Source organism: Perca flavescens, chromosome 16 (genome assembly GCF_004354835.1).
Source record: "Perca flavescens isolate YP-PL-M2 chromosome 16, PFLA_1.0, whole genome shotgun sequence".
NCBI lineage: Eukaryota > Metazoa > Chordata > Actinopteri > Perciformes > Percidae > Perca > Perca flavescens.
The window spans coordinates 24,877,979-24,889,531 of record NC_041346.1 but is presented as its reverse complement, the minus strand read 5'-3'; the positions used below and the strand labels follow the sequence as shown (position 1 = coordinate 24,889,531).

At 39.6% G+C, this 11,553-nt stretch overlaps 1 protein-coding gene across 4 annotated transcripts in view; it reads left to right on the top strand.

Moving 5' to 3' along the window:
* Positions 1-575: 575 nt before the first annotated feature.
* The window catches only part of arhgef28a (Rho guanine nucleotide exchange factor (GEF) 28a), a 47,166-nt gene continuing 36,188 nt past the window's right edge, over positions 576-11,553 (top strand). For 2 of the 4 annotated variants that reach the window (XM_028602286.1, XM_028602282.1), the window contains exons 1-2: positions 1,014-1,052; positions 4,743-4,797. In XM_028602286.1, the coding sequence (XP_028458087.1) occupies positions 1,024-1,052; positions 4,743-4,797 (84 nt within the window). In that variant the 5' untranslated portion in view covers positions 1,014-1,023. The other 2 variants (XM_028602283.1, XM_028602284.1) reach the window with 2 other exon arrangements.

The window sequence follows — 11,553 nt, the reverse complement described above, 5'->3', positions numbered from 1 at the left end:
AAAGCACAGGTGTATTCAAACCCATCAATGATGGCTGCATTCCACTTAGGAGAGGCCCTGGTATTGTGCATGCTGACTCACTGAAACAGCTTACTGGGACACTTGATGGAACTGAGCCATCGTTAAGGTTATCAATTTCAGCTGGGCTTTTCCTACTATGACAAGTCAAAAATGTCTGCTGTGAAAAAGGTCCATAGTTATCTACAATACAATCTTTGATACCACTCAGTATAGGTGAAAGTGACGTCACTCCAGCTTGTCTCTGATTGGAGGAAATTTAAATTACAAACGACTGTGTAGCTACGCCATAAAATGCAGGTTATACAGTAAATATAGCCCATGGAAATACCATGTAAAGCATTTAATCTCGCTGTTAACTCACTATATTCAGCTGAATTCAACTTCGAGGGTTATTATAAACAGTTACATGGGAATGTTTCTGTGCTGTCCAGACTGCTTTATCCTGCATCCCGGTGTGTGTGAGAGAGAGAGAGAGAGAGAGAGAGAGAGAGAGAGAGAGAGAGAGAGAGAGAGAGAGAGAGAGAGAGAGAGAGAGAGAGAGAGAGAGAAGGAGGGCTGGACCAAAGCTGCAGAGAGGAGTCACAACTCTGGCGACACCTGCAAACAAACTCCTAACCAACAGACTCTCACCCGGAGCGAAGATACACGTGAAGGCAGCTGAGACAAACTTGAATGCGGAATAAGGCTGTGGAAAGGAGAAGCAAGCCACGGAGAAACTTTATTGAAAGAGAACAACAAGTCGTGTGAATTGAGTTTACGGCACAGGACCGAGAGCTGAGAGAGAGAGAGAGAGAGAGACGACAACAGGTAATGACAAGCTGATTCTTTCTTCCTCAGTTGGAAAACGTCTCCTTTAAATAGCTTTTGATGAACACCAAAAAATAACAACAACAACTGTGCAGTGAGATTACTGGGATGATCGTAATTTTTCTGGGCATCTGTCGTTATATTGACGATCCAATGCCGGTGCGTTCACAGGTAAAACGTGAAAACAAAGCCTGCATGGCGACTTCAGTGCGTGCTCTCACAAGGTTACTGATTCTCTCATACTTCGTGTGGTCTTGCAGTCATAGCTGTTTTTTTTCTTCTAATGGGTTAACTGTTAACTGGCTGTATTTGATGGCAGGAGTTTTCCCTTCCCGCTGAAAGCAGCATGAGTCATTTATTGTAGCCTATCTGAAGGATGTGTTTGAGTGCTGATAATGTGTATAGTAATTATCTAAAGCCTGTTTTCACTTCTTTGTGTGGGAGTTTTTCGACCCGTCTTAGCATTGAGGTTATTTTCCATTATTACTTAACGGGGTACAGAAAAGGTAGCTATTGTTCATTGTTTACTCTCTGATTGACGGCTGGTTAACTTATTTTATTATATCGATAAAAGAGGCTAGATATCGTCTTACATTTTGGATATTGTAATATCCAAAATGTGGATATAAAGTGATGTAATTCCCCACTGTCCGTTCCAGCTGTTAAATTATTTGCCTTTAACCGCCTATTGATTAGCCTATATCCACATCACTGATGATTATTTATCAAAAATCTCATTGTGTAAATATTTTGTCCAAGCACCTACAACATGGCCGCAGTATCGATTTTATTTGGTCAAAAATATTGTGATACTCGATTTTCTCCATATCGGCCAGCCCTTCTCAGATTACAGACCAACCTTATTTCCAAGGTAGTTTCATATTTGAGCATTCAGATTTGTGGTCTGAAAGAAAGATTTCACACCTTTTTTAATGTGTGACTGTGTCACTGAGCGTGAGTATGATATTTATTGTGGCATCTATGTACGTTTCATCATTGCAAAGAGCATCATCTTCTTAGAAGTATTAGCACTAGTTCCAAATTTATCTCGAACACGAAGCACATTCAAGGGAAGAAGGGCTGAAAGCAGAAAAGCACACCTTGTCGTTCAGCCTATAACTGATTGCAGTTTATCATGTGAGAGGAATTAGATTATTCAATCATGCATCACCTGAAAAAATGTTAAGGACAACAGGATCAACTTGCTTGCGTCTGAAAATATTTGCATCACATATAAAGATGTCAAAATGAGTTTCCCAAATGCTTTGTGACAGCGTTCGTTCTCTTGTGATGTGTAATCTCTTTTCTCACGGTCTGTTCTGGAGTACGTGGCCACAAGACAGGTCAGGTTTCTTACTCACATTGAACATGTCAGAGGCTGAAGTCAGCCGGATCTCAGTGACAGACACACATTCCGTGCAGACTTTGAACAACTGGACATCTGGATTTAAGATGCATTCTTACAAGTACTGTTTTTACTTTATGCTAATAGATGATTCAAAAAGTTATTGACTCAAGAAGCTCAAATCATGATCCTTTTCTACATGTGGATTTGGATTATGTCTTTAAACCTTGCATAAACAACAGCATACCCAGAATATTCACCTTTTGTTGACGTTATGGGGCGCAACTTGGTACCTTGAACAATGTTTTATCCACAATATGACACGTAAACCTTCTTTATGGTTCCACGTTACAATAGTGTAGCCCCATTGATATGAGTAGCATTAAAAACAAGAGATAGACGCCCAGGCCTGTGGCATTGCACTTCTTTTGATAAGATGTGCTTTGGATACAATATTACAGTGATAGTGATATTATTGTTAGATAAACCCTAAGGACATCAGTTAGTTAATTAATGTGATTTGATCCTGTTTGGTGTCAATTATACAGTTTTATTTTCATAAAATAACAAGTTTAACCCAGATTCAGAGGTCTGTGCCTCCTGCCAGTATGATTATAAGTTGATTGCCTTACTTTATATGTATAAAGCAGAGATCTTCAACAGGGGGTTTTCTTTAAAAAACAAAAATTTCTTAACATGAATTCAACATATTTTTAGCAAATATGAATTAGCCTTTTTGTGAAATAAACACATTGATGATAGGCTTACTGGCCTATAGGTAAGGTAGTCACTAAGGTAGCCGTCCACAGGTCCTGTTAGGAGGGATTCATGTATGTTTAACATTAAAACATGATTTATAAAAAATCATGCCAACAATAATTATTTTAATAGCATAGTATTCTATTCACTAGAAAGGCTTTAGGCTGCCCTACACGTTATTGTGTTAAAATATTTTTCTTAGGGGCATTTTTAGGCTTTTATTTATATAGGACAGCTGAAGACATGATAAGGGGTATGAAATGCAGCAAAGGGCCGCAGGTCGGAGTCGAATCCGCTGCGTCAAGGAGTAAACCTCTATAAATATGGGCTCTACCAGGCGAGCTACCCAGGTGCCCGTGTTGAAAATTTATCTTTGCATCTTAATTTTACTATACATATAGTAGGGCAGTGGTTCCCAACCTTTTTTCCTTGGCGCCCCCCCCACTCATGTCTAAGAAAAGCTGAGCCCCCCCCCCCGAAACCGAAGTTGAGGTAACTCTCGAGATAGAGCCTTACTTTCGTTTTTGATACAGAGCAGTTATCAGCACCGTTACATTTCTCTGCCATGTTTCATTCATAAAATAGTGATGCCGTGGTGGCAGGAAAAACAAGCATACAACAAAATATATAGTTTTCAGACAGACTTTTGTATACATTATATATTCTAGTTCTATTCTATTTTTTTTTTTACCTCAACCTCAAACCAGATAAAGACTTGCGCCCCCCCTGTGATCTTTGCCGCCCCCTCTGGGGGTGCCCGGACCCCAGGTTGGGAACCACTGTAGTAGGGGGTCCCTGATCCGTCTCTCTCAGCTAAGGGGTCCTTGGCTTAAAAAGCAAGTGTCAACATGAAAACTCGTTGGATGTATTATTTTATTGTATTTGTGGAATGATTGGTTATATTGAGAATATTGAAATTAGAGCTGAAACGATTAGCTGATTGACATAAAATGAATCCGAATCTATTTTGACGATTGATTAATCATTTTCTTGCAGAAATGACAAAACTTTCTGATTCCAGCTTCTCCAATGTCAGGATGTTGTGATTTTCCCTTTTTAATGTTATTGTAAATTTAATATATTTTGGGTTGTGAACCGTTGGTCAGACAACGCAACACATTTCAAGACCGTCATGCTGGGCTATGGATGTGTGATGGGAACCAAATGATCAATCGTCCAAACTATTGTCGGATTAATCGACAGTGAAAATAATAATTATTTGCACACCTAAACTGGGACCTGAAAGAGGAGAGAAACATATTTGGCAGAAACTTCCCCCTCCCTACAGAACAAACAAATATAATCTACCTCTGAGCCGCAGAATGGAAACTGTTATGGCTCGTCTGTGTGGCACCATGCAGCTCATGCAAATGAGTGTCTAGACAAAGTGCAGCATGTAGAGCTGACACCACTGGGCAGCTTTGAAGTCATGCACTATTCACAGCTGAGAGTGAAGTCACAGCAGATCGAGTGTGTGCTGATGATACAGTTACCCTTTCCTCATCTGCTGAATCCTGCCTGAAGACTCTGACATTGTATAGATATAGGCCGTATATATATTTCAGCAGAAAATGTCCTCGGGTGTATTTACTGTTTTTGAAAATCATGACCAATTATCACTTGAGCATCTCCGTTTAGCTGCAGCATCCTTTTTTCATCCTGTTTTAGGCTATAGGAAAAAAAAAAAACTTTATTCAAAACTTTATGAAGAATTTCAGTGAAAGCAAAGCAATGAATGAAAGATAAAAGGTTGAAAAGTTCCGGTTGTTATTCCCTTTGCATTTTAGTAACATGACTATTTCCTCCCTAGGCATCTGGTGGATGGAGAGAAAATGGAGGTGGACAGAAGAGAGGTGCCTCTATATGTAAGTGCCTATATGTTTTGCTCCAGTCTGTAAGCATCTGATGTGTTGGTGGTCTAGAAGAGTGGTCTATTTGTGTGTATATATATATATATATATATATATATATATATATATATATATATATATATATATATATATATATATATATATATATATATATATATGTATGTGTATATATATATATGTATATATATATATATATATATATATATATATTTCTTTTTTTTTGGGGTGCGGTTGGGTGAAAAAAAAGTGAACTCTGAGGAGCAGTCTCCCATATTTAGACCCCATTATATTTTTCTCACCAGAATTAAAGCACTCTAGTCTTTCCCTCCAGCCATCGCCTTGCTCTCCCTCTGTGCAGTGGTTGACTGGCAAGCCTTGTGTCGCAGGTGAAACCCAAGCCAGGAGGCTTTCAGTCCCTGGGGAAGCCAGGCTTTACACAACCTGTTCACCAAACCACAAGGCCCTCTAAAAGCATGGTGAACATAGGAGCCAGAACGAGAGAATATACCCATTTGTTTCTTGGCTTTTCTACTGAAAGGAATACACCAGTCAGTTTATGAATTGAACAAATACACATTTTCCATTTGGAAGCATGTTAGAGTGCAGGTTGTGCAGGTGTGTTTGAATATACTGTTGTTGTTTTTTTGACATAGTAGAACTCTGTTTCTCTCTGCTACGTTCATTTCTTCCATCTGTCTTCCTTTTCTCCTTCAATCCCCCGTATCCACTCTCACTCTCTCTCACTCTCTCTCGTTCTCTCTCTCGCCCTTAATTCTCCCATCTGTGTAGAAGCCTGGGTGGGCCAGTCACTGAAGCGTTGCCAGATTTCTGGTAAGCAGAGTGTCTGCTTGTTTTGCTGTGTCACCAGTTTACGAGGGGGGGGTTGCTCCAAAGCCTTTGCCTCCACTCGCTCATAGTGAGACTGATTGAGAACCGGTCTGAAACCAAGCCATGTGAATCATTACGGGCTCCACCGCTTACACATACACCTCTCCATTAAGAGAAAGTGGCGTCTCCACCCTCTTAAGGTCACAGCTCAACCGGAGCAACTCTCACTGCTGAATGAGATCCAGATTTCAATGCCAGGCTTTGTGTAGGCGAGCCACGGCACACTGCTGTGCTATAAAGGCTGTTATTGTAACACCCTTAGTAAAGTGTTATGGTGCACCTTCCACACATACAATATACCCCATAGCAGATACCGTCCGGCCAGATCAATGGATAAATGATTGCATTGAATTGCAGGCAGAAAGTGTGGGAGTTTTGAGGAGGTTTTATTAAGCTCCAGTGCAGGACAAAGTGGTTTTGTGCGAATGTGTGAGTAAAAGTGATCCCCCTGCAAGACGACTGTGTTCTCATGTTGGTGAGCTGAAATGTGAGAAGTCCATGTCTCATGTGAGAGAAATATACCAAAAAACAAATGTTTCTCAATTTGTAGCAATCTCTACAATCTAATCTCAATGCCACTCTGTCAGCCTGTGAGTGGGTCGACCGAAATACCTCAACAACTATTTAATGGATTACCATGGCATTTTGCACAGGCATTCATGGTCCCCAGAGGATGAATTCTACTGATTAATCTACTGACTTTTCCTCCAGTGCCAGCCAACAAGGTGGACATTCCCGGTTATGTGTGAAATACCTTAACAACTATTAGATGGATAGACATGATTGTTTTTGTACAATCTATCATGTTTCACAGAGGATGAATATTAGTAACGTTGAGCCCCTAAATTTTCAAAAGGTTAGTTTGTCCAATACTTTGATTCATGACCAAATACCTGCAATTTAGATCTGCACAATATGAGGAAAACATGTGATAACGTTGTTGAATAACGTTATAACAATATTACTTGCAATAAATAAACAATTTCAAAGTGCTGCTTTCGGTATTCTGCTAAATACAATAAATTGCTCTTTAAATTAAAGTGTGTGTGTGTGTGTGTGTGTGTGTGTGTGTGTGTGTGTGTGTGTGTGTGTGTGTGTGTGTGTGTGTGTGTGTGTGTGTGTGTGTGTGTGTGTGTGTGTGTGTGTGTGTGTGTGTGTGTGTGTGTGTGTGTGTGTGTGTGTGTGTGTGTGTGGCAGCCTAGCTCTCATGTTTAGAACGTTTGACGGACAAAAACATTATTAAACTAAACGACCGAACAATAAAGGTTGAGGGGAAAAAAAAGCGCTGCCATAACGGTCCGTAATAAGGTCCAGCTTTTCGCTAAGAGGAAACAATAAAAAGCCATTCCTACCCTTCACAATAAAATCCCAGAATACATTTTCTCGGATCATTTCTGTGTGAGTCCGAGTTAATGTGTTTATTTACTACACTTATTTTTATTGTTGTTAACTGTTTTTTTGGACATTTTATTGTATTCACTGTAAAAATTGGACTCCTTTTTATTATTTGAACTGTTAAAAGCCCTCCTAGGGACAGGTGTTGCGAATTAGCCATGGCTATAAACACTGTGATACAGGCATCGGATTGTTATTTATGTAATAATCTATGTTTTTTGTATCTGTCCCTAATTAAATAAACTACAAATACATTTTGCTTAAAGAAAACTCAATAAAAAGGCCTTTTTGCTTTTTTTAGAGTGTATAGACACTATCGTATTAACTTGCTGTAAACTCAAGTAAATTCACCACTGTAGTCCCTTTTAATCTTTGTTTCTTCATAGCAGCTATTATCTCACCGCAGTACGACTTCATGTTCACAAATGGCGATAGATTAGCTATATCTTTGTTGCACCGTGTTTGTTCACTTTCCTTATGGTTTGATAGTGACAGTCATCACCATGCTCTTTGAGCTAGTAGCTACCTCTCTGTTATGGTTTATGATTTTGTTTCCTCTACGTATTGTGGTGAGTGTGTTTGCCATGCTTTTGACATGTCAAACAAACAAAACCTCGCCCTGACAGTCATTTAATAATGCTCGATAAGCCAGTCACCCCCACCCCCCAAAAAAAATGAAATCTGTTTTACTTACAAATAGACACATGCTCCTATTACATCTGTTTTCTCAAATATGGCAGACCTAAATCAGTCCTATAGTTTAAGTAAACATTTTGCACAAAATCCAGGTTCTTCTTGGTACTTTTATGTTATTACTGTATGTAACAAGGAGTCTATAACTTGTCAACCCCCTTCTTTGAAATGAAATGTTTGCGGCACCACGCCAGCTTTACTGACAGTATTTTCTGACATAGTTATTATTATCTCATTTGCACAGCAGATTAAATCCGAGGTATGTCTTTCAGCTGAGTATGAGAAAAGGCCTACACTACAGTTCTAGCTGCCACCCTGAAGACTCAAATGATATTCTGCTCCACTGAGTTTCTTTTAGCTCAGACGTACATTACATTACATTACATGTCACTGCAGTACCTTGGGACTTAGAAATATTTAGAATATTTTCACTTTAAAAGCATTCTTAGGAGTTTGAAAAAGGATTTGCCTGATGTGTTAGCTTGTTTGAATGTTTATGGAATAGATTGAGAATGTGGTAGTCTTTTGGTTTTTTCTCAGCCAAACCATGAAGTTATAATGAGTTATAGTGTCCGTGTTTTCAGTAGTTCTTAATGCGACAAAATGTCACTTGTGTCAGTTTCCTAGCTGAAATACTATACTGTGAAAAATGTAAAAAAATAAACACTCTGTCCCCGCTGACGTCAGACTGTCTTTTCACTAAGGGAACTGACTCTGTTATTGGAGCTGTTTTTGTTGTTGCAGTGATCTCGCTCCCCTGACGTTGCCTACGTGTTGCACTCTGGAGATCATAGCAAAGAGCTCTAAAGCTGATGACTGCTGGTTTCCTGGAGACCACAGGTAGCAGACCTGACCATGTTTCCCCCCCAATGAATGGACAACAACATGGGGAGATCATAAAAGCATGCCGCTGGCGTATCCTGGTGGTATCATGAAAACTAATATTAATATGCACTAGTTTTTGTGTCCTATTAAAGCTAGAGTGCGTAGTTTCTGTCTCCCCCATGAGGAATTCTAAGTAATGACAACAACACTGTCGGCGCGTCCACATGATACAAGCCTTCCGTGATCGCGCACAGCCCCCACCCCTCGTCCAAGCAGTTGCTAGTAGTCAATTAGGTCACGGAGGATTAAAAAAACATGATGAATGGACTCTTCAGAAGAGGTCATTATCTTCACTTGAGTTTCTTTGCGTGAAAGTCACCGGGTGACACAAGCTTCTGAACACAGCCATACTGACAAACACAGAGAGAGTTGTGTGGAGCGGATAGTCTTAATTAGCTTTGTAGCAACTCACTTGGCAATGGCTTGAATGTAACGGATTATTTTTATTAATATCAAAAAGTTACGCACTAAAGCTTTAAGGTTATCCGACACAGCACATTTCCCTTTTTAGATTTGTATCAAGCTCCTTTTGCATATGTGATAGAACTCATCGTGTTCCACAATTTATACATTATGCCTGACCTGAGAGCTGGCCATATAGGAGGCATGGGGTAAAACCACAAGGTGTTGAATATTTCATTGTTCTTGGATCAGGTTGTGTCAACGATAAAGCCCTGGAGAAGAGGCCATAGATCACATCAACCTGACGTCTTATCACCAGCCAGCTGTCCTCCTTCCTCCTCCCCTAGGCAGAGGAGATACAGTTCAAGCACATTCTGTCTGATCCAATTGTACCTGTGTAAACCAATATTATCTGAGGCTGCGACAGATTGTTGGAACAAAAAAGTAGGAACTACAGAGTGTTAACAAAATCAAAAGATATTGAAAATGAGCGTTCACATAGGTTTCTGTGTCTTTCATAGACGTTTAAATCTAATAGCTGGAGAACGGCAAAGGCAGAGAATGGATAAATCTCCTTGATGGTAATATGATATATCAAAAATATTACTTGTCCAGTGATACTAAATAGGAAAAATAGCTGCGAGAATGGTTATGATCTTTGTCAAAACCTTAGCAGAGAAAAGTCCCTCCAGTGCAAAGTTTTTATAAAATTTCATGGTCACTTTGAAACTACATTTAGTTTATTCGTAAGGGTCAAGTGCAGGGAAACGTTGACAGTTTATCATATTAATCTATTTTGTCACATGTTAATACAATGAATGAAATTCAACTTGTGTATGTAAAAATGTAAACATAACTACAGATGCAGTGTGTCTAGCTAGCCTTGTAAGAAATCAGGAAGGCTGCACAAACCCAAGGCCAAACCCCTTATCTTTTTGTTAGGTGGAAAAACAATCGGCGATAACATTAACAGCGGTGAGTGTGTGCTAAGTGGTACTTGGCGCACACAACAAGCTGAGGAACTGCAGCCTGAGTCAGACCTCTGTTATCAGCCCAAACCGACAGCCTGCTAACAAAAGAGGTCCGTTTCATTTCTACCTCTGAAACACTATGGACTGGACTCAAACTAGCAACTCTGGAAAGCTCCAAGAGTTTCGTGACAGAGCAAATACAAGGGAGACTGATATCCGTTTGAAGGCTCTGTCAAAATTGTTGACTTTATGCAAATTCTGATATTGATTGGTTAGCCAGGGGCAAGATGGTATTGTGCAGAGAACCCTTTCACCTCTAATTACGTTAAAAAGATGCATTTAAAAAAAAACCCAAAAAAACAGCATCTAATCTGTTTCGGCTGTAAGCAGTCCAACAGAGTGCTGCCGTGAGGGATTAAACACTGAGAGATGCATAAACACCCCGTGACGCGCTCAAGATTGTATTGCAATGATTTATTCCTCCACACGTGAAATACAGCTAGTACTGCAGTTACCAAATATAAAGTTACTTTGTGAGACGAAATAAGTGCGTTAATGTGTCTCTTTCAAAGCCCAAAAAACCCAGGTGAACAGGTGAAACAAACGAATATAATGTCATCACTTCCGCTCAAGCTGCGATGAACACGCCCACCACCAACAATACAATACAAAACAATATAATAATCAATAAATAATATAAATGAGACCATAAATAACATACAGTATTTGGCTCCTACATTATCTGTGTCCAGCTTGCTATCTAGCTTGCTATTTATGACCAAATACCTGTAAAACTAATGATATTCCCATCAGCCTCAGCTGTACGTTTTGTGTTATTATGTTAACACACAAAGCCATATAAACATTATACCTGTCACACATCAGCATGTAAGCATTGTCTTTCTGAGCATGTTAGCATGCTGACCTTAGAATGTAGCTCAAGGCAGCTGAATCAAAAGTACAGCATATTGATAGATAATGCTATATATAATATTTAATCCATACACAAACACTTCATCTTAAGAAGAAATAGTTCTTCAAATGTAAAGTTAAGCTGATGTAAGCCCTAAAAATACACTTTAACATAATGGATGCCTTAGCCAAACACATTAACAATAAGGATAAATTAAGGATGACCCCATAAATCCTAAGAACAAGAAAACAGAAGATGAGGATATTGCACAAGAATGAACTTGAACTTGAGCGATACACTCTGAGCTAACCCTCTTGATCAGGTCGGTCTCTTATACAGGGTATGCCGTAGTGTGCCGAAACACATAGGCTGCAGTGAGTAATGTGAGTGATAAGAGAGAACACAAATCTTGTTGGTCAGTGTTATCTTCTACTCAGTAAAATCTTTCGAGGACAAGAGCTGCGGGTGTCTTTGGGGTGATGCAGGTCAAACAAGGTCAGTGAAAAGAACAAGTTTATGAAGTAGACGCTCAGTGGGACACAGCTCACTCCCACTGTGAGAAAATGACTGGTGTCTCTCTTTCTTCCTTTTTCCCTGCTGCCC